The following is a 20,890-nucleotide window of genomic DNA, read 5'->3' as shown; positions in this document are numbered from 1 at the left end:
TGCCCTACTGGTGATCACCAAAAACAAGTGAAAAATTAGATACAGCAAGTCTAAACGTCTGTTCTTATAGAGCCATACACTTCATCCTGTTATTGAAACCAGTAGAAGTTTTAAAAATATTTTCCATCAAGTACTGGATTATCAATGCCTCTCATAAGCATTCACTCAAAAGTTAAAATTCCATTTATTTGAAGACATTGGTTTTGTTAGCAATAGAAGTAACTTATTTAAATTTGCACAGGATATTTAATACCTGATTGTTTGCTTAGTTGGGAAAAACAATTTCCTTTGAGCCCTAACAGAATGTATTGGACATCACCATGTAACATCACACTCAGACAATTCTGATAAGAAGTATCCAGAATGCTCCCAGAATCTCAGTTCAGATTCTTGTAATTTTTTGTCACTATATGAAGCATCTCTTGCCTTGTAATGCAAGACAATAAATCTAAGATGAGAGCAAATCTTTCCATACTGCAATTCCAGTCACAGCAGCAGCTGTTTTGTCACACAAGTACACCCGCTAGAAATAAACTAATAATCCACAGCAACTCTGGCATCAACGACAGCATCAATCTTTATAGAGGAAAACGTGAAACTGCTTACAGCAAAGATTCAGTTGAGCTAGAAAAATTCACTACTTGGAGTCCTCCGCTATAAATAAGTAAAATGATACAGAGGGTGTAACCTGCAAATAATCTAACAGAAACAAAACTGTCTAGAGATGAGACTAATGCACAAAGGAGCACACGTCAGTAACAGTGAAAATGTGATTATCAGGATAAAGAAATTCAAATACAGGAAATAAAAGATAATCTGCAGAAATATTCCAAAGTGTTTCTGAAAGAGCTGTAACAAAACTGATGGGAACAACAGAATGAAAAAAAAATGTGAAGAGATGATTTTTAATCTTGATATAAGTATACTCAGGACAAAAAAAAATAATTAAGAGTGGCACTTAGATAGTAATGGGAAAAGCGTTATTTTTGAATCAAAACAGGGTTCATTTAATCACAATCAGTGTACTTGTGTCAAGCTAATAAATGACTAATGGATAAAACACCTTACCAGCGTTGCTGGGAACTATCAATTGCTACTTGGCCAAATGCAAAACACCTGCTGCCTTTAAGCAAGACACTTTGTAGGGAAAGGTATTGTTTTGGGTTAGAATAGCTGTACCTAGCCGGAAAAAAAAAAAAAAAAAAGGCTGAAAAACAACCCTCCAAGCCCCCAGAAGCTGAGTTAAACTAGATAGTTTCATCTACGTTTAGAGACAGAGAGATTTGCAAGGGTCCAGGTGACACTGTTTGCTGTGGCTGAGTGGAGGCGTGCACCCAATTATGGCCTTTAAAACAGTGAGGGGCCTGAGGGAAGGGGATGTAAAGCTAATAGTACAATAGCAGAAAACCAGCATTTCTACAAACTATGTGATTTTTAATGTCCAGTATGTCTCTATTTTTCTTCTGGTTTGGCAGGGGAGAGAGAGGAAGGGAAACTGAGGTGGTTTGGGGTTTTTTTTGGTTGCTCAGTTAGGTTTTTAAAACATTTATTTTCTTTTTCCCCCAGGCCTGTGAGGTTTTGCTTTGTTTTGGGAGAGTTTTTTGAGGCTGGAAGGATGAGTTGGTAGATGTTTCTTAGGTTAATCAAGCAGACAAGAAAAAAGAAAAAAACATGTAACGAGAAACTAAGATTGCGGGTTGCTGTGGTTTTGTGTGTTACTAGTAAATGGGTCTATATTGTGTGTAAATTGCTCATAATTTTTCATGCTGAATCCTAAAGAAAATATGGGGGTTTTACATGATCTCATGTCTCCAAAGGGGATTCTCACACAGCATCCAGGGCTGGGTTTGCAGGACAACTTCTTTGCTAATAGGAATGCAACACCAACTTTAACGGTATCTATTGATGAAGTAGGAGAGTAAGTTAAATATTCATTTATACTGCTGTAAAAACTACATAGATGAAGCCTTCAAGGCTGAACTGGATAAACAAAAATTACATGACCTCGCAAGGAGCAGGAAAGGACAAAAGCACGTACATCATGGTTTCTGTCATGATCCATGAGAATTTTTCAAGTTTGAAATCAGATTACTACAACACATCCAAGCTGTAATGAATAAAACCAGGAAATCAGGAATTGCTGTAAGACAAAAAAGTGCAGCAGCTATAAAATGCTGATTTGACAGAATTCAAGAATACCATTTATTCTGTTAAATAGACATTGTTTAGCTGATTTTTTTTCTTTAATTTCTCTCAGTGGTTAATAAAGGTTCAGCCCACTGTAAAGATGTGTATAAGCACACAGAAGATATAAGTTCCCTCACGCTTGTCAGGAAAATCCACAAACACCAGAGAGGCTTATGTCCAAAAAGGGGACAGAGCAGTCCTGTAACTTTATTTGAATAGAGAGGCCACTGGGACACACACATGCAGGGTTTTCTCTCTTGAGGTTTCAGAGGGCGCAGCCTCCTTTTATCCTGAGCTCCCAGCCGCATGTTGCCCTCTTTCCTTCCTCACTGCTGAGGTACCAGGAAGGCACAGCCTTCCCGAACTGCCTAGCACACATTCCCCCACTGAACCTACTGTTTCACCCCAAAGTTCGGAAACTCAGGCCGTGCAGCGCCTTGTCTGTTTCACAAGCCACGCTGCCTGGGCTGTGCAACAAACCTGCTGCCCCAAGTTAAGAGACACCAAGACCCATTTCAGAGACTTTAATTCCCACACCTTCACCCATCTAATCGTTAGTAAAGGCACTCGCTTTCCTCTCGCGCTTGTCCTGCACTTAGCGACCTGGCCGTGGGTAACTCTCACACTGCAACTGCAAAGCGTGACAGGCTCATCCTGCGACTGCCGCACGAAGCGGCCACAGGCAATAAAGCGCCCCAAATTAAGGAGTTTAATCTCCCGGCCCCGCCTTTGACCCGCAGCCGCTCGCCCCGCCGCTGCCCCGCGGTTCCTGAGGCGGTGCCGGCGGTGGGCGGGGCCAGGCGCGGCTGCGCGCGGCGCTCGCGGCGTGACGCGGCGCTCGGCACGCACCAATGGGAGGCGGCGGCGGCGGCGTTTGAACGGCGCGTGGCGGCGGCGGCAGACGCGGTGGTGCCGCCCCGCGGGGCCGAGCGGCCGCTCCTGCGCTTCCCGGACGCGGCCGGAGCGGGAGCCGAGCGCCGAGCGGAGCACAGCCGAGCGCAGCTGGGCCGCGGGGAGACGAGGAGCTGGACGTGCGCAGTAGGGCGGGCACCGAGCTGCGGGACGAGGGAAAATCCAGGCCGCTGCTGCGCCCGTATTCGTGCGGGCCCTCCCGCTTCCGCCGGGGGCTCGGGTGGCCGCAGCAGGTCGGGGGAGGTGCCCGGCTCTGCGCTCGCCCTTCCGAGGAGGTACGGCCGGCCGGTGCGGGCTGCTGGGACGCTGTGCCTGCAGTTAGAGGAGCAGGGGCCCGGCTGCCGGCACCTCGGGAGATCCGAGCCGAGGTCTTGGCTGCGGCCCCGGTGTTTAAAGCCCTGCCCGGCCCTGCCGCGGGCTCCGAGCGTTTTGCAGTTCAGCCACCGCGCGGTCGGGACAGCGGCCTCGCTGCAGCAGCTGCGGTGAGAATGGCCAGAGCTGCGTGTCTTTTCCTGGTTGTGGGTCTTTGCTGTGTGTGTACCTCCGCTTAAAACTGCCCCGAGCTTTACTCATCTCTCCCTGTGCCTTTTCTTTTGGCGTTGGGGGCGCGTGGTGCAACCCCAGCTTCGTGGATTCCTCACGTTTTCTACTTTTAAAGGTAGAAGATGGCAGAATACTCGAGGAAGTCCTTCAAAGACAGTCTGAGTGATATAAAACAACGTATGAGAGAGAAAAGGACTCAGAAATGGTCAAGGCTGGGTAAAACTACCCAGTTCTCCACTGTAAAGGCCAAAAGAGCAAGTAAGATGCCTAAGTATCTTAGGATTTATATTTTATTTGTTTTCTTTTCAATCCCATTTGAAACACTCACTGTTGTGTTGCAGCCAACAACTCCAACAAAATTAAGATTATTCAAGCAAACAACAAAGATCTGGCTCTGTCCTTGCAAGAACACAAGCTCAAACTGAGGGAAGCTGAAGCTACCATTCTTCAGCTAAGGAAAGAGTATTACATTTTGAAGGCTCAGATGTTTGACTTGCAAAGAAATCATAGGCTCCAGCAAGAACAAGGACACGTGGAGGTATTTTTAATAATAACTATATGAGCTCATGAAGCTGAACATCAAAATCTGTACCAATCCATTTATAGATATCTTTATGCTCTGAAATGTTTCATAAAACATTAATTCAGCATGTTCAAAGAGGTTTTTTTCACCTAACTTGGTATGCTGCTTTGGATACATTGACCTGTGGTAATGAATTTTTTTTTCTCACTTCTCTTTCTCATTTATTTAAAATAAGAAAGAGTAAACATAAAATCTTAATTAACAAAAATTAAAGTCTATCTTCTGCGAATTTTGTTGGGAGCTTATCACATGTGAAGGCACCTGACAGAGGTTTCCTCAGATTTTAGTTATCTCATAATGCTGATAAGTTTGTAGTTGATACTAGAGTATGATAGTAACAGTGTTACTGTCCTTCCTTTGTCCATTAGAACAGACTGTCAGCCTTGAATGAGATAATTTCCAAAGTATCTCAGAATTTACTGGACTCAATCACACTCCTTGGCCCAGCAAAGAATCTGTGTTCCATAGACCTAGTAAGTGCCTTTTTCTCTTGAGGAGCAGGACTTCTTTACTGATTGTTTTCACTTCTTTCACCATAGATACATGTAGATTTTTAGATCTGAGCCCTAGTTCAGAGGAAGGACTAGTTCCACAGTTCCCAATATCCCAGGGGTGCACACTGTGGGGGTGTTTCAGTAAGTTCTAAGTGGGACTGAGGCTCTGCTAGGCAGTGGCTGGAGCACCCTGATTTTCTGGGGTTTTATGCACAATTCCCTCCCCTGTCTGCTTGTTGTAGGATTGAGCTGGGGGTGAATGTGCTGATGTGCAGAGGCTGAGAAGGTGGCTCACTAACACCCACAGCACTTGGTGTTAGCTAGACAGAAAGAGAGTTAAGGGCCTGTTTGGTGCTTCCTGGGATAACTTGGCTATTGTCTAAAGTTTGTAAATGGTACAAGCTTGTTTCAGCCATTTAATCACAGTGAGATTTATTTTGTTGACAGAATCAAAGAGTGCTTTCTTCTGGTCCTGGAAACAGTTGCAGTGTCACGGGACCAACACGTTCAATGTAAGTATCATTGATTAATGCCTATGTTTGGAAACTGTTACAGGAAGTTCAATTTTCTGACTGGAAAAAGGGAAGCAACCCAATGTAATGAAAACTGTTCCTTGTGTTAAACTCTATTGCTGTTCAGTAAATACTACCTTTGGTATTTTCTCTAGAGAACCTCTAAAGTGTGTTCTTGAAGATGGTGCTGTACTTCCAAGTGGGATGGAAGCTGGTGGTGACAGAAATTCTTTGTCAAAGATCTTTGTGGAATCTGACAGTGACATTTCCTTTACCAAAATAATTCCAAGCGAAGGTAACTAAATCAAAATATCAGACATTGCTCTGTTTTTGAATTAGGAAAACAATGTGTGAGTACAAGCTAAAAAAATTCCTGGTTGTGAAGGAACTGATAAGTAACTTTCTGCTTCTTGTCATAAAGGGGAAATACTAATGCTGTCCACTGGTAAAATGTTTGAATGAAGATGTCCAGCAAAATAGGGAGGAATTTGAAACTGCTTTATCTTCTCTATAGCTGCAACCCAGTTTCATTATCTATCAAACAGTTCAACTAAGTAAAACTGCCTTTATACAGTCATTAGCATTTATGAAATCAATAAAAACTTGTTAACAATGCAAAATACTCAGGAAAATAAATGATCTGTAAATAACCTTTCCAAAAGGAACAGTTTAGAGGAAAGTACTAGTGTTATATTACCTAACTGCTTTCTGCATGGAAGCTATATTAAACAGAGCTTATCTCAATTGCCAAATCCTAGTTTATAAAAAGCTGTGGAGAAAACCCAAAGAATAGTCTGAATTTTTGACAGGTTCAGAATTTTTGCACAAAATCTTAACATGGTTTTTCTGTTTGCCTTTAATATGACATTTCCCCTCCAATTACAAGGACAGCCATCTGATTTTCATCTGAACAACACAGAGCCAGAGCTGGAAAATGTTTCTTCAAGTGTAAAGCTTCGATTTGGTAGTGTGTTACCAAAAGGTGTATCCACCAGACGTCACTTTTCGACGATGAGGAACCCTGATGTAATTTGTACTGGTGCCTTGGACTGTTTAGAAGTACCTGATTCAGTAAAAGAACTTTCTGAACAGAATGAAATTAGGCTTGAGGAAAGTCTAGAGAAGTGTGCTACAGGAAATATAAATGCAGCTGTTCCTCACTTGAATGAAAGCAAGATCAATTCAGAGCTGCCATTGAGGCAGAAAACTTCTGAAACTGCACAGCTCAAATTAAAATGTAATTCTGATCTTAAACAACCGGAGTGTAAAAGCAGAGAAAACCCTCAACAAAGGAAAGAAAAGTGCCAGAAAGGAAAACTGGAATGGCCACTTACTTCCCAACAAAGACCAGGAAAACTGGGTAAAGAAGCTTCTAAAGAAAAGAAGAATTTCTTGGGTGGCATCAATGATGCTTATGACTTTCATTTGGAAGAGAGTGTCCATCTTACACCTTTTCGACAAAATAAGGTGAATGACAGCGATACTGAAGTGGAGGATGAAGAAGACTCAGCTGAAACCAATACCATTGAGTCAAGCAGTACTGCAGGTGACTCAGATGACAGCCTCTATGAGCCTTACAAGAGTAAATCAAAGAAAAGGCAAAGTTCAGTAGATGAGAGCCCTATGTCACCAATCCATCCAAGGCCAAGGTCTAAAAGATGTCTGGCACAGCGTGAGCAGAAGCTCTGTCATGAAGAAGAGACTGAAAACAAATCAAGTGATAAGTCTATTAGTAAGTACAGAAAGTGTTCTGTAATTGGTTTTGTCTTCTTGAAAGATAACATTATTTAGGAGATTTAGGCTTTTTTATTTTAGGTTTGTTTTTTTTTTATAGCAACTAAAAGAGTAATGTTTTAAGAATGGTTAGATTTTCTTTAAAGCTCGCTTACCTGAACTGTGCCTAATTTCTTCACAGAGCAGCCTTCTGAGCCATCTCGTGGGCATCTCTGTGATGTTACCAATACAGCTGCAGTGCTCCCCAGCACTGGGGATGCAGAAATTGTCCCTGAGGGTGAAGGACCTCAGTCTCCAAAACGCCAGCGGCGAAGCTGTACTGTTACTGTGAACTACAAAGAACCAAGTATTGTAGGGTAGGTGTCTTTTCAGATTGACATAAAGTTCATGATATTCCATCCAATAGGGGATTTGAAAGGCTTATTTAGATCTTGAAAACAAGACCTTAAAAAAATCTCAAAGAACTCAAATTCTAGAGTTAATAATACAGCCTAGTTTGTGTGAAATGGAGCTTACTAGCTAAAAGTTATTGTTTTAAGTGATGTAGGGAACAGAACTCAGTTTTGCCTTTTTTTTTTCCAAACAGGAAACTCAGGAGAGGAGATCCATTTACAGATACAAAGTTCCTGTGTTCTCCAATTTTCAAGCTGAAAAAAGACGCTAAACGACGTTCTCGTAAGAAAGATTCTATGAAAATATCCAATGAGACATTGGTTAATTGTCTTTGAGATTCTCAGCAAAACCATGCTTCTGCCATGAAGAAAGTAATTTCCTGGATGAAATATTTTGTTGCACAATGTTATATAAATATGTAAATAGTTGTGTGTCTAGTACTAAGGATATCCGATTAAGGGGGCCTGGATTTGTTCTAGTGACTTATTTTAATGATACTGATTGATTACTTTTATAACTTAAGTGATTCTATTCAAGCTCCTTTTGAATGGATCTGAGAGTATATGAGAAATCTCTGATGGGTAAGATGGTGAATGTCATTGTATGGGTGAATTTTAGGCACTTAAAATGTTTTGAGTAGCAAGTATTTTTAATAACTGTGTTTGTACAGATCTTGTTTATGTGATGGCTGTAATTTCATGTCGAATCTTATAATAAACATCTTGGTACCTGGAAACAGCTCTGAGTGAATTGGTGTTCTTTTGGTAGTTTCCATAGTTGCTCCAAGGGCACTAATGTCAGCAGTGGGCATTACAGGCCTGTGTACTCTGTCCCCATCTTATGTGCTAGCATAAGTTAGAAGCAACTCAGCAGCTGCAATTTGATTCTGTAGCAACAATTTAGGCTTAGTTGGTCCTGCACTTGAGTGCAAGTTAGCATCAACCAGACAGAAACAAAGCAAATTTCTTGTAAAGGTTGGTGAAGAAGGCTCCACTTAGATCCCAACTGTTGTGGGACATTCATAACAGTTTATAATAATTTTGTTCCTGCTTTGCCCAGTGCCTTTTCCAGAGCAAGAGGTACCACATTTGAGCTTGTGCTATTTGGTGCCACACTAGGCTGCATATGAGAACAACAGTGTTATCAACTGTCCACCATTCAAACTACTTTTACTTGGCTTGAGACACACTTAAGTATTAATAGGTTTGTGATTACCCAAATGAAAGCTATATTCTAAACACCTAATGGGAAAACATAAAAACTACAAGCTCTTCCTTTGTTTTGTAAGACTGCCTGTCCTACTTCAATAGGTGCAAGATCTCTCCCTTTCAGTAATAAAACTATTAATTACTATTTTATTTGTAACATCTTCCATGGCTCTCAATCATAATACTAGCTGCAGCTACTGAGTTGTTCACAACACAGCCTTTGGATGTTTGAGTGGAAACTTAGTTTTACCTTTGTATCCTAAAATTCTAGCCACAAGGCCTCACCATCTCAGTCTGGAATTCTAGGAACTAGAGGAACTTAAGCAGAGTGGTTGAACTATATTGGTTAGAGACTGGTCCTAATAATGCCAAGGTTTTGGGTTCTATCCCTGTATCAGGCATTTGTGTTAGAGGTGCACTTAATGATCCTTGAGGGTATTCTGTGAACCTCAGGCACGCTTTCATGAAACAAATCTGCAACATGTCTGCAACACCTGTTTTAGCAGGGAGAGAAAAACAACAGAGTGCTGCTAGAGCAACTCAAGGTAGGTGTGGTGGGTCTGGGTATTTTTTTTCTTACTGGATTGAGCAGGCTTGAAAAACTTAAATGATTAAGTCCTAAGTAATGAAAAAAAGAGACCAAAATAAGTAGGGTTTTGTACATATATAATTTAAAACTATTCTGTACCAGTACAATATATTAATTTGACAAATGTAAAGTTCATCAGCTGTTAAAGCATTTGCAAAACCACATATCCTACCATAACTTTATTGCACAGTATCTATGAAAATATTAATTCTTAAATTAGAAAACACATTTCAATATAGAAGAGACAATCTGATTGAAAGACAATAAGAAAATCTACTCTGAAAATAACAAAAATTCACAGGTTACCAAGCTTAACAGGTGCATCTGTAGGCCCAATCTACAAAATAGGTTTATAGTATCCTGTTCTGACTATTAAAGAAAAAGTATTCACTGTACCTTTGTTATAGGTCCCAATGTAAGTCAGACTAAATTCATACAAAACACAATGGCAAGTCCAGCATTAACATTTTAATACCTTGGGTACCACATTTACTACTTCTAGATAGTTCCTGACATCTCCTTGCTGAATTGATCTGTGATCTAACATTGCACAGGCATTTTGCAGGAATAGATTCTTTGACACAGCACAGGATTGGTTTTCTCAGTCTCATAACTTGAATTTTACCAGTGTAACATCTGTAAATATAAAACACCAAGAATGAAAGTTTAAGCTGTTTTTCACAAAAGCAGTTATAATTTACAAACTAATTAGAAAATGTCAAGGGACAGCTTTTTGGCCTGTACTCATCTCCATTAAGGATTTAGGTGTACCTCTTAAATGTAGTGTAAGCAGCAAAATGTGTACATATTATATGCATATATGAGTGTGTGTTCTTTTTGAAGATATACTAAGAGCTGTATAATGTTAATATGTTCCTGGGTCTAAATAATCACAGTTAATATGCATTTACAATAAAGCTTGGTAGAAAATCCAGTTTACCACAGAGCCAAGTATCTAAGCCCAAAGCTGTCGTATGTTGTCTTCCTTTGTGTACAATAGTCTTATTTCTGCTGAACAATCTAAAGAATTTAGCAGTGAGGAGTAGTAAGTAGGGTGGATCATGAAGTGCATAAAACCTTAACTCTACTAAACCAATTAAAATTGTCTAGTAGATGCAAAGTAGTCTCTAAAGTTATTTTGGGTACTTATGTCCTGCATAAGCCAAGTCACTATGACATAACGCACCTAGCCAGATTTTTTTCTTTTTTTTTTTTTTTTTTTTTTAAAGAGTGGTTATGAGATTACAATTTGCAGGTAAAATAGTTATCAAAACTGAAAATGAATAGAAAAACTTGCATCTATCAAAGATCACACGCAGTCCTTTTTCAGAACTGAGTGCTCTTCTCTCACTTCTCTCAACCAGCTGAGTGTTTCTTTTAAAAAATAATATCTTATAAAAAGATTCTACAAAGAAACAAGTGTTTCAGAACCCCCCCACACCTGTTGTTTTCCCTTACGATTTTCTTTTTTACTGGAAAAAATAATAAAATTTTATCAAATAGGTACTGCATTAGGTAAGCTATAACATCTGTTGTCTGGGAATTTTCTTCATCTTCCCAAACATGTGCAACTTCCCCCATGTTTGTGGGGTTTCTGAGGCTGTAGCTGATAAACTTATTAGGAACATAAGGTAATCGGCACACAAAAGAAATATTCCGTAATTAAATACATTATAAAGCATTTTAATAAAATAATTTTTGTAACTTCAGTATAATACATGTTTGCAAAACTAAAAGGGTTTTTAAAAGTGCTAAGTATTAAACAGAAGTTTCTTGAAAGTCCCACAACTCAGATATAGAACGGCTTTCCCTGTCCATAACATAGGCACACTATTTGGTTGTAAAAAAGACAGTGTCACTTGTCAATTAATCCAGCTTCTTTAATTTTTGTGTAGAAGAATTTCTCCAGTATATTGGCACATTTGTAGTATTCACTCTCGGGGGGGTTGTACTCTCTGCAGTTTGTAAAGACTCGCTGCAAGTCTGCCATGAATAATTTCTTAGACACGTAGTACCTGTTCTTGAGTCGCTCACTCATTGTTTTGAGATCTGCACAGAAGAAAAATAGATTAACAGCGTTGGATTCAAATATGTTTTGTGTGCAGTGTCCCTTCAGACTGATTTGCCATTTAGTGTGAACTGTCAAAGCTAGGATTTGGAATGGAAATTGCCTTCACCTAAGGCAGGGTCTGTATTTTAGCTTCAAAAGCAACTGAGCTGCTGGAACTAAGTAATATCTCACTGTTTATTTTTAATTCTTTAAAACATTAAAGTTTTTTTTGTTCTGTTCTCATGCTTAGAGCTCTGAGTTTTCTTGGTTAGTAGATGTCCCTAATGCTCTTCTGACTGTCCTGAGACAACCTGAGACTGTCCTGTTCTCAGCTCTGCTGGAGGGGGCCTTAGGGGTATATGGGCAAAGAATTCAAACATCATAAAACTTGTATGTTAACCTAAAATCCTTACTGTTGTGCAAACACAGCAGAGAAGATACATTGGTCTACGCTACAACCAGGATTTGCAGCCTTGAAAAAAATTTGTTCTATGCTCTACATATATTTTTATTACCTTTTCAGAGTTTATAGTTTTATATCCTTTTTGAGAATCACGTGAGAACAGATCTCCCCTGCTTTCAGAGCATCATGCGAAGCATTTACTTACACAACATTCTTTAAGAAGTGTTCTCCTTTATACTAAAATCAGTCATCCATAAAATATGTAAATCATCTCAGTGTTCTCCACATAGTTGCTTTCCCAATAATTCTCATCAGGCATTTAAAAATTCTGTCTACATTACAAGTGTTCTAGGAGTGAGTACAGGAATAGAAGTAGTGGGAGATGTGCTGGATGCCTTGGCTTTTCTCACCTCAGATGCTCTAACAACGACTTTTTTAGCAATGCTTGAGCCAGGCCTCAGCAGCACCTTTGTGAGACTCTAACAGAAGTAGCTGAATTGACTTAATGTCAATGAGTATTGCAAGGACACCAGAGACCAAAGACCTCCAATGCAAAGGAATTAAACTTTTTAACTTCAGGTTTAAAAATATGGTTGCATTTTTTGTTTTGGTAATGGTTTGGGGAGTTTTGGGGGGTGGGTTTGGTTTTTTTGAGGGAGATCTGAATTTATAAAAAGAGAGGAAACCCTATCAAATTGTCAAGATGGGATTATTCAAGGAAAGTTTGATGGATGCTCTCAAATACTTTTTCCAATGGTACAGAACTCGCCACTCCCTAGTTTTGCACAATATTTTGCAAAAGTAAAGGCTCATTCAGCTCCTATTAAGTCTGAAATTCAGGTGCCTATACCTAAACTAGATATCCATAGACTAATTATAGCACCCAGCTGAGAAGGCTGTTCAGCCCACCCTAAAGCAAATGTTGCCTGGCTAGACAGTTAAGCTGTTCTCCTCTAAGCACAGTGAAATTTTGGTTCCATCTGTCACTCAGCCATACAGCTTTTGAATGGCAGATGAAAAGGGAAAAACCCCTGAAGACTATTGCTTGATACAGCACCTGAAGAGCACTTAAAACAGAGGCAAAAAAAGCATTTATACATGAGAACTGACTTTAGGAGGTAGTAAAAAAAAATTTACAGCCATACCTCTCAAAAACTGTACAATTTAGTCTGTACACAAACATAAAGGCAACTGTTATATTTTGTCTGAGCAACTTTTTTACAGTATCAGTGTGCTGGCAGGGAGAGTAGAAAGAAATCTGAAGTTTATCATGAATCAAGGCACAGTTTAGTCATGCTGGGTTCCTTAGCTGAAAAAGAAACAAAGCAAAACTAAACCAAAGACCTCAGCTTAATCCTTAAAACTGCTGCCCCTACCTCAAGTATAATGCATCTGAACAAGGAAAGGACAGACAACAGTCCTACTTTGAGTTTGCTAACCGAGGTAAGTTATTTGTAACCACTGCTCGGATTAAACAGATTTCTGAGCTAGATCTGGCCAGAAAAGAAGATAGAGAAAATTCTGCCACAGAAGGGGACTCACATTCTTTTTCTTCATTGGTAGAAAATAAATTTGTGTTGGGGGTGCAGGAAGCCAGCAACTGATTTATAAAGTATAAGTACATCTATATATATGCTATTTGGGAATGGCAATTTGAATATAAAAAAAATAATTGAACTAAGTTGATAGACATGGGCTTGAAGCCCATGGAAAGCAACATGAACAAATGCTTTTATTATCTGAGAAACTGATGGCTAGTAGCCTGCCATGAACCTGTATTTCATTCTCTAATGATATTTAAGGGTTCAGAAACTGTAATCAGAATGATAGAGGTGAGTATTGCATAAATGAGGGAGGAGTGCCAGAATTCAGTTTTAAATCTGGTGCAGTACAAATCAGCCATTTGTTTAGAGTATCACTGAATTATCATTGAAATTATATGTCCCAGAAGTCAAAAGCTGAGTCATAACAGAAGCAGTCAAAAGAAAAAACATTATTAGCAGTTGTGTACTTCCCTTTGCAAGCAATCCTACGTAAACAATAGCTGTGTTATATAGAAGTAAAAATAAATAAACAAATAAATGTAACACCTCAGACAACTGTGGCAGATCTAAAAGATAAAGATAAAAGTTAGCTTAAAAATTAGTTGCATGAAGCATTTTCCTAAACTTAGATTGGAGCAAAGTGTTAAGATTTAGTTAGAAAACCCTGTGACCTTTGAAAATGTTTTTTTCTATATGATTTAGAAATCTTAAATCTGTATTTCAAAGCAACTCAAATGCTCAGGTGCTCCTGAAAGTTTGCCTTCAGGTTTTTTAACATATGAGTAGGATTTGCAATGACCAGTTACCACACACAAAAACATATCCCTACAATTCACCTACACCAGCTACTCCTGAAAGCTTCTAGCTGACTGTACCATTTAAGAGCTTGTTAGAGTTCTCTAGGGCACACTAAGATTTCAGATATGTACACCACACATGTTTCACAAAGGTCACAGAGCACTCATCAATTTCAAATGACAGCATCACACTCTTGACACTTCAGAGCTGCAAGATATTCAGCTTCAGGTAACATATATCTTTTACCATAAAACAATCAGATTAAAATTTATCTGCTATGTCTGCAGCTATAATGATTTTTAAACTCTACTTAAAAAATGTTAATGGCATTACCCATGGGAAACCTTATAACTTCATAATATCCAGGAGCTTCTGTTCTCTTCACGGGTTCCATGAAGGGCCAAGCGCTTTGATGGCTCTTTGGTAAAGAAAAAAGTAAGGTATCTAATATGGAAACTAGATATTGGAAATCATTTTAAAATCTTTACAGAAAGTAAACTAGAGCTAGCACTCACCTTCACTTGCTGCAGGATGGTTTTCAATGTGCTGTAAAGTTGATCTGGATCCTTGGACTCCTTACTTGAATGAAAATATCAATACAAAAAGATTAGTTTGAGTCCCTTATCTTCATTACTACAATTTGCATCTTACCTAAAAGCAACTCCAAAGTTTCAAGCATTTAATGGAAGAAATAAAATTTAAAACAAGTAAACAAACCCAAACAAAAATCCTCAAAAAAGAATCCCACTACCCAAATCACACTATTGCCCACAATAAAAAATAAAATAAAAAATACCACCAAAAAAGCCACTTAAGAACTCATCTCTCACATCATCATTTGATTTCCAGTGGACGGATGTAAATATCAAGTGATATTGTTTAAAGACTTTTCTCAAAGGAATATCCCAACTGCTTCAACATTTTACTTTGTGTAGCACTTACCCTCTTTCTTTTCCACTTGGTTTCCAGCCAGTCTCTCCTGTACACCAACAGTAGGAGATATAACATGGGAATTACAGTAGGACAAAACATTAACTGAGTTATTGCAACTCAAAGACGAAAAGCCATTTCAGCACTAGTGCAGTAAAATGGGTTTGTTTTAATAAAAGCTACTCCTAATAAATAACATAACCATCTAGCCCACAGCTCCATTCAATTTCCTACATGACTCTTCCACCAGACTGCTGAAAAGATTCTAAAATATTTCAATATGAAACACATTTCTTTTCAATAATTCAATGCATATTTTACTACAACCCATCCCTGTAAAGAATAATCATGACAAAGTTATCCAATCTGATTCCCCAGGGACAAAGAATAAATTGCAGAAAAGCACAGCTGAAAAAAAAGTCCCCCAAAATATGATGCTTAATTTTTTTTCCAATTCTGTTTTGTCCTGTAAGTTCATGCCTAGCACAAAAATCATTGTTGTTCAGGAGTACGGTGCATTAAAATGGTGCCAGAGGGAAACTGCCGCCTACACTGTGATATAAATCAAAGAGGGGTCACATGTAAATAAAATTATATACACGTCCATGAAAAGAGGATTAGGCTGGGATGCCTTGGGGAAATCTCAAGGACAGCAGTTGTAATGGAAACACAATAATCTTCACGGAAATCAGATCAGCAGATCAAAACAATTACATTCTAATCAAAAAGAACAATGTGACTACATTAGTATTTCTAGTCTCAGACCTTTCTTGGACTATTCTGCTTCTCTTCTACATTAAAAGAGATTGATACATACTAATTCCAGGAATGCTTTCTATAGGAATCTGCCGTACTCCATCTTTGAAGCAAGAAAGGCCAGGATAAACTTTTCGTATTTGGGCTTGCTTCCTTTCTATGAGCTTTTTAATGATCTGTAATAAAGTAGCAGAGAAAACAAAAAAATAATTTATTTGGTCTAAAGTCACCCAAAAGATTAATGCAAAACTGTAATGAACAGAAACATTCTCACTTCCTAACCTTGCAGTCCTTTTCCATGAAGCTGGTAATGGGGCTGAGCTACCTGACCAAACACTGATTCTGAAAATGAAGCTACTAAGTCTCTCAGCTATTTTGGCACAAATCTAGGAAAAAAGGAATCATTGCTGGCTCTACTGATCACAAGCTGCACAGCTCTTGGGAAGACAGGAGCAGAGGCAGAAAAGGAAATTTTCTGGAAGAAGATTTGAGAACTGGCTATAAAATTTTATCAGCTGGAACTTCTGAAATGCTTCAGCACAGCTGATCAAAAATTTCAAGGCACATATTGAATGCATGTATTTTGATGTACATATATGTTTATATTCCAAAATTTTAGAAATTAGAAACCCATTCACTTCAAAGTCTCCATATATCTATCTGTAGGAGTTGCTTATGTATCAATCAAAGATACTCTCATGAAAGATTTTCTCTAGAGGATGTCAGAATGATGCCACACTCTTCAGAACCAAAATTCTACTCTCTCTTGCAAATGCTAGGGAAAAGCTTTTCCCACTCCTGGATACACTCTGTTTAACTTTGCAATCTTATTACCTCAAATTCTAAGCAATTTGCTTTGGTGCATTTTATATCCACTTAGACACTTATCTAAGCTTTGTGTGTCCTGGATATGTGACTTTCAAAAATTTCATAACTTGGAGTAAGCAAATGCACAGCCATGCAGACCGCCAGTCTGATAGAATATTTTCTTTGGAAATAATAAAAATGGACATATTTTTATTTTTAAGGACCTTCACTCCCTCATGTATAGTATTTCCTCTCAAAAGAAGAGAAAAAGATAAAACCAGACTTTCAAAAGAGCTTAGAAATGTTAAGAGGAATACAATATGCAACAGCACCATGAGCAGATTCCAGTATAATATGAAAACAATTTCAAATTAATTATTAAATCCAACTTAAGCCCTTCTTATAATTTAGGAACTAGTGGCTCTTCCTGATTAAAGCAAGCTGTTCTATCAGTACCAGTGATTACTCACCAGTCAGGAGGTCACAAAGCTTTGCATAGAGGGAATTGTCATATTTGCCAGAATGACAGTAAACAGTACTGTTACAGTGTCAGGTGATATGGTCTTAGCAGCCATAGGCTGCAATATACTCCAGTTCTTTAAATAAAAGCTTAGATCCCATGAAAAATTTCACTTCTAGAACGATAGATCCTGAAAAGCCTGATGTCTAGTACTGGCCAATACCAGCAATCAAGAAAATAGGTACATAATACCAACTGTCAACATTCAAAATTCTTTTTATGTCCAGGGAGCATTTTCACTGCCTTTAATAGGCACAGACAAGCAAACACTCTCCATGAGACTGCAGACTGTGAGAGCTATTTCTAAATTTCCTTGCAACAAGGAGAGCAAAAGGCCTGACTGGTGTTTTTAATGATAGGCAGGCAATCCTAAGATGCAGTTCCAAAGCTGTATGTAATTATTCTCAGAAAAGATCAACAGCACAGATCAGTGCATAACAGCAGCTTTCCTCCTAATAATTTTAGACATGAGATGTCTGGACGACCAAGGCACTTTATCTACAAGAGGAGTGTCTCCAAGTTCTTTAGAATAATGTGAACATCCCAACAAATAAGAGAGTGAAGAAAGCTAATAAAGCAGTCCCAGAGGCAAAATTTTGAAAACTAACAAGTTTTCATAAGTGGCATGTTACGTTGATGGTTTGGGTCCAGAACTGAACTACTCCAATTAGGCATGCCTAAGATGTAACAGGCTAGCAGAGACACATCCACTATCCACACTAACAACATCCCATCCCTAAGGGGCAGCTGGCATGTCCAGCAGTAGCCTGGAATCTGAAGGATAATGCAGCCCAGCAGAAATGAAAGGGGAAAAACTTATGGTCCCTGTTGTATGGACATATGAAAACTTTCGCAGTAAGTAAAGTTTTAAAACCTTGTAAATTAAATACAAAACCATCATCACATCAGGAAGTGTCTTTCCTTCTCCAAGCACAGGCCAAATCATTCTATTGGAAGAAAAATGTTTGTTCCATAAAGAATCTTTTTAACAAAATAAAAATTCAGGTTTGAACAATCTTGAAAGAACAAATTATAACTTGTATTCCTTTAAAACCAAGGAAAATATTTAAACACAAGTGGAAACATCATAATTATTTTGCTAATAAACTGCCTTATTATATAGAATATTATTAAGAACTAAATAAAGAATATCCCAGATAAAATCCAAAGAGGGACAGACTGGAAATTAAGACAGTCCACCCTTGATTTATATATTTAAAAAATGGTGGAAAAAAAAATCCTCTTTTTTTCAAGTAAAACAGGCCATGCAATACATGTACTCAATTTAAATGCTACTCTAATGAACGCTACTGAGGGAAGAAAGGAACTGATAAAGCCATTAAAAAAATAACACAAGATTTTGCTTAGTTAACTACCACAAAATTGAACTGTGAATTACTCCTCAAAATACCAGTACTTTAACAGTCTTGTTCTTGTTAAATCAGAAAGTTAGAATTTGATACTTCAACTACAAAATTTTGGCCCTGGAATGAATGGATTATTCTGACTAATAAAAGTAGGCACTCAAATTTAAGCACCAAAGCAAAGAAAGCTAACCTGGCACCCACTGAACTGTTTCTAAACATCTGAATAGAGAATAACATTAAACATTTCATTTCAACCTTTACCTCTTTTTGCTTTTTGATGATGACAGAAAATTCTGTGTAGGGGATCCTTGGATTTAATTCACATCCCATTAATGTGGCACCCTCATAATCCTTGATGTAGCCAACATATTTTGCTTTTGGTACTTTAATATCTTTGGAGAAACCCTGACAAAGGGAAAAAAAAAAGAACTTATATTGCCATTATGCCATTTTCCTTTTATATTTGTTTTAAAAGAAGTGAATGAGGATTTATAACCAAATTCATCATAATGTTAAAATACAAAAAATACAACAGTGAGTTACAGACCATGGTTCAGTGTTGCATAAACCTTCTCATGGGAGGCACTTCATAAAATAATAGTTAATTGCTAAGAAGGGCAATAGGGGAGATTGTATTAATTTTGAATGTGTGCAGAGTAGATTGTGCCAGTTTTATATACAGAACCATGGAACTGGCTGGACGGAACTTGAGGAGGTCATCTAGCCCCATCTCAGCTCAGAACAGGTCTCATCATATCTGGTTGATGAAGGCCATAACCAGTCCTGAATATTGTAAAAGGACAGAGATTCCATCACCTCCCTCAGCAACATTTTCCAGTATTTAATTTTTCAGTATTTCAGTATTTCAAATTCCTTCTACCTAGTCGTAATTTCCTAATATCCAGGTCATCTTCACTGCCTAATGCTGTACACCTCTGAGAAAAATCTGACTCCATTTTGCTGATCACATAGTTGACACCTGTTTAACAAATCTATTTGACAGAGGTGATGTTGCCATCTTTCCTGAATTTGAACCTCACGCTTCAAATCAGGAGGAGCTGCAAGTGCAGGTCAGGTAAGTTTTCGTCTGTCACAGGTATGCCTAGTCCTTCTTTACACTTCTTATAGAATCAGAGAATGAACTGACATTTTACTAGTTGTTAGACTAGACAAATTATAGACTATACTATATACTTATGTTCAGATGATTCTATCAAAGTAAAATGTATTAGAAGACAAAAACATTACCTGAGATGAACAGAGAGCAGATTTTATAGATAAAAAATACACATATAAAATTGCACTATACATTTTATCCAATTACTTTGTCATGCCTAGTTATTTAGTTCAACCCTGCTAGATATAAAACTTCTTGCACAAAGTAATTTCTTGCACTGAACTTACTTGTTTTTTGAAGTAGCCAATGGCATATTCATCTGCATACGTGAGAAAGTTGAGAATGTTGTGTTTGATGTGGTACTCCTTCAGATGGTTCATTAGGTGAGTCCCATAACCCTGTGTGAAACAGAAGAAGAAAAAGCCATGACAAAGCCTTTAGGGACTGCACATATTAGAACCTGTGGACCCAGAGTTATTACACACTATTTTTCAAAATGCAGTCTTTCCTCTAGATCCTGTTTTAAAGATTTTCTCTCAATTAACTTGCTGTTGTACACTCAAGAGCACACTCCTTCGAGCCTTGTAGAGGTACCTTTGTGACCCAGCATGGAAGTTGTAATTCAAGGTGCCCACTTTTTTTTTTTTGTTCAACTTCTAAATTAGGTATCAACCATTAAAATCACATACTTAACCCGTAACAAAACTGCACATACTGTAACAACAGAGCATCCTTTCTGAGCCATATAACTTCAAAACTACAAAGTAGTAGCAATACTGAAATTATTCCAGTGTTCTGTGCACCTGTAGCCAAACAGGTCTCTGCCTCAAAAGATTTATTACCTAAGCTTATCATGAAGCATAAAAATGAACAGTGAACAATTACCATAATAAGAAGCAGAAAATTATAGAGTCCACAATCAAATAAACAGCTATGCCTTCTGACATGACACAGGCATGATTTCCATTTAAATTTAGCCCCAAAGTAAACAAAAGGTTGCATTTATTCACATTGCCAAGTAAGCTGCAGTCATCCCCTTCTGCTGTGATATGAAGAAATGTAAAGTAGATAGGTAAGCCCATAATAATGTTTTGTTCTTGCATATGTTTCAATTTTCTCATCATGCAGACTAATGGGACACTTAGAGAAACATACATGGATTTCTTCTGGGTACTGTTCTTGAAAACTGGGAACATTTTTACTTATGCAAAAAAGCCAGAAAAATAAATTAGAAAATACAAACTTTTGATTTATTTAACAATTTCATAGCCCCAAATATGGCAACTGCCAGACAGGAAACACAGCCATATACAGTAGAACTTAAAATTATTTTTTAACAGGGGACCAAACTACCTAAAAACCAATTCAATTTGTATGGGAAAACAACTCCTATATCTTTTACTCCAGCCTCAAACTCAGCTAAAATAGGAATTTATTTTTCCT

General features: G+C 38.2%; 2 protein-coding genes across 5 annotated transcripts in view; one reads left to right on the top strand and one right to left on the bottom strand.

Annotated features, from left to right (window-relative positions):
* The first annotated feature begins 3,102 nt into the window (after positions 1-3,102).
* On the top strand, positions 3,103-8,094 carry SGO1 (shugoshin 1). 4 transcript variants are annotated; one of them, XM_053946170.1, is made up of 9 exons: positions 3,103-3,225; positions 3,758-3,900; positions 3,984-4,180; positions 4,594-4,698; positions 5,167-5,231; positions 5,387-5,526; positions 6,118-6,963; positions 7,147-7,321; positions 7,552-8,094. In XM_053946170.1, the coding sequence occupies exons 2-9, from the start codon at positions 3,765-3,767 to the stop codon at positions 7,691-7,693; spliced, it is 1,806 nt and encodes a 601-aa protein (XP_053802145.1). In that variant the 5' UTR covers positions 3,103-3,225; positions 3,758-3,764; the 3' UTR covers positions 7,694-8,094. The 4 variants fall into 4 exon arrangements, with proteins under 4 accessions (XP_053802145.1, XP_053802124.1, XP_053802135.1 ...); XM_053946149.1 differs by having other exon boundaries at positions 3,103-3,374; XM_053946160.1 differs by having other exon boundaries at positions 3,103-3,581.
* A 1,121-nt stretch (positions 8,095-9,215) lies between these two features.
* The window catches only part of KAT2B (lysine acetyltransferase 2B), a 40,680-nt gene continuing 29,005 nt past the window's right edge, over positions 9,216-20,890 (bottom strand). Inside the window, exons 12-18 of the mRNA XM_053949352.1 lie at positions 19,735-19,845; positions 18,592-18,735; positions 15,698-15,812; positions 14,893-14,929; positions 14,466-14,529; positions 14,284-14,368; positions 9,216-11,204 (exon numbers count right to left, since the gene is read on the bottom strand). Coding sequence (XP_053805327.1) covers positions 11,011-11,204; positions 14,284-14,368; positions 14,466-14,529; positions 14,893-14,929; positions 15,698-15,812; positions 18,592-18,735; positions 19,735-19,845 — 750 coding nt within the window. The 3' untranslated portion in view covers positions 9,216-11,010. The remainder of the gene's footprint in view (positions 11,205-14,283; positions 14,369-14,465; positions 14,530-14,892; positions 14,930-15,697; positions 15,813-18,591; positions 18,736-19,734; positions 19,846-20,890) is intronic.

The sequence above is a fragment of the Vidua chalybeata genome, chromosome 1, assembly GCF_026979565.1.
Source record: "Vidua chalybeata isolate OUT-0048 chromosome 1, bVidCha1 merged haplotype, whole genome shotgun sequence".
In the NCBI taxonomy this organism is placed as follows: Eukaryota; Metazoa; Chordata; class Aves; order Passeriformes; family Viduidae; genus Vidua; species Vidua chalybeata.
Note: the sequence above shows the minus strand (reverse complement) of the source record. Positions and strands in the feature narration are given on the sequence as shown.

Bases quoted from the DNA above. Each gene is read 5' to 3' on its own strand.
- SGO1 (XM_053946170.1), top strand. From the start codon at position 3,765: ATGGCAGAATACTCGAGGAAGTCCTTCAAAGACAGTCTGAGTGATATA. The intron at 3,901-3,983 runs GTAAGATGCCTA...GTTGTGTTGCAG, and splicing joins TGTAAAGGCCAAAAGAGCAA to CCAACAACTCCAACAAAATT. The intron at 5,527-6,117 runs GTAACTAAATCA...TCCAATTACAAG, and splicing joins CAAAATAATTCCAAGCGAAG to GACAGCCATCTGATTTTCAT.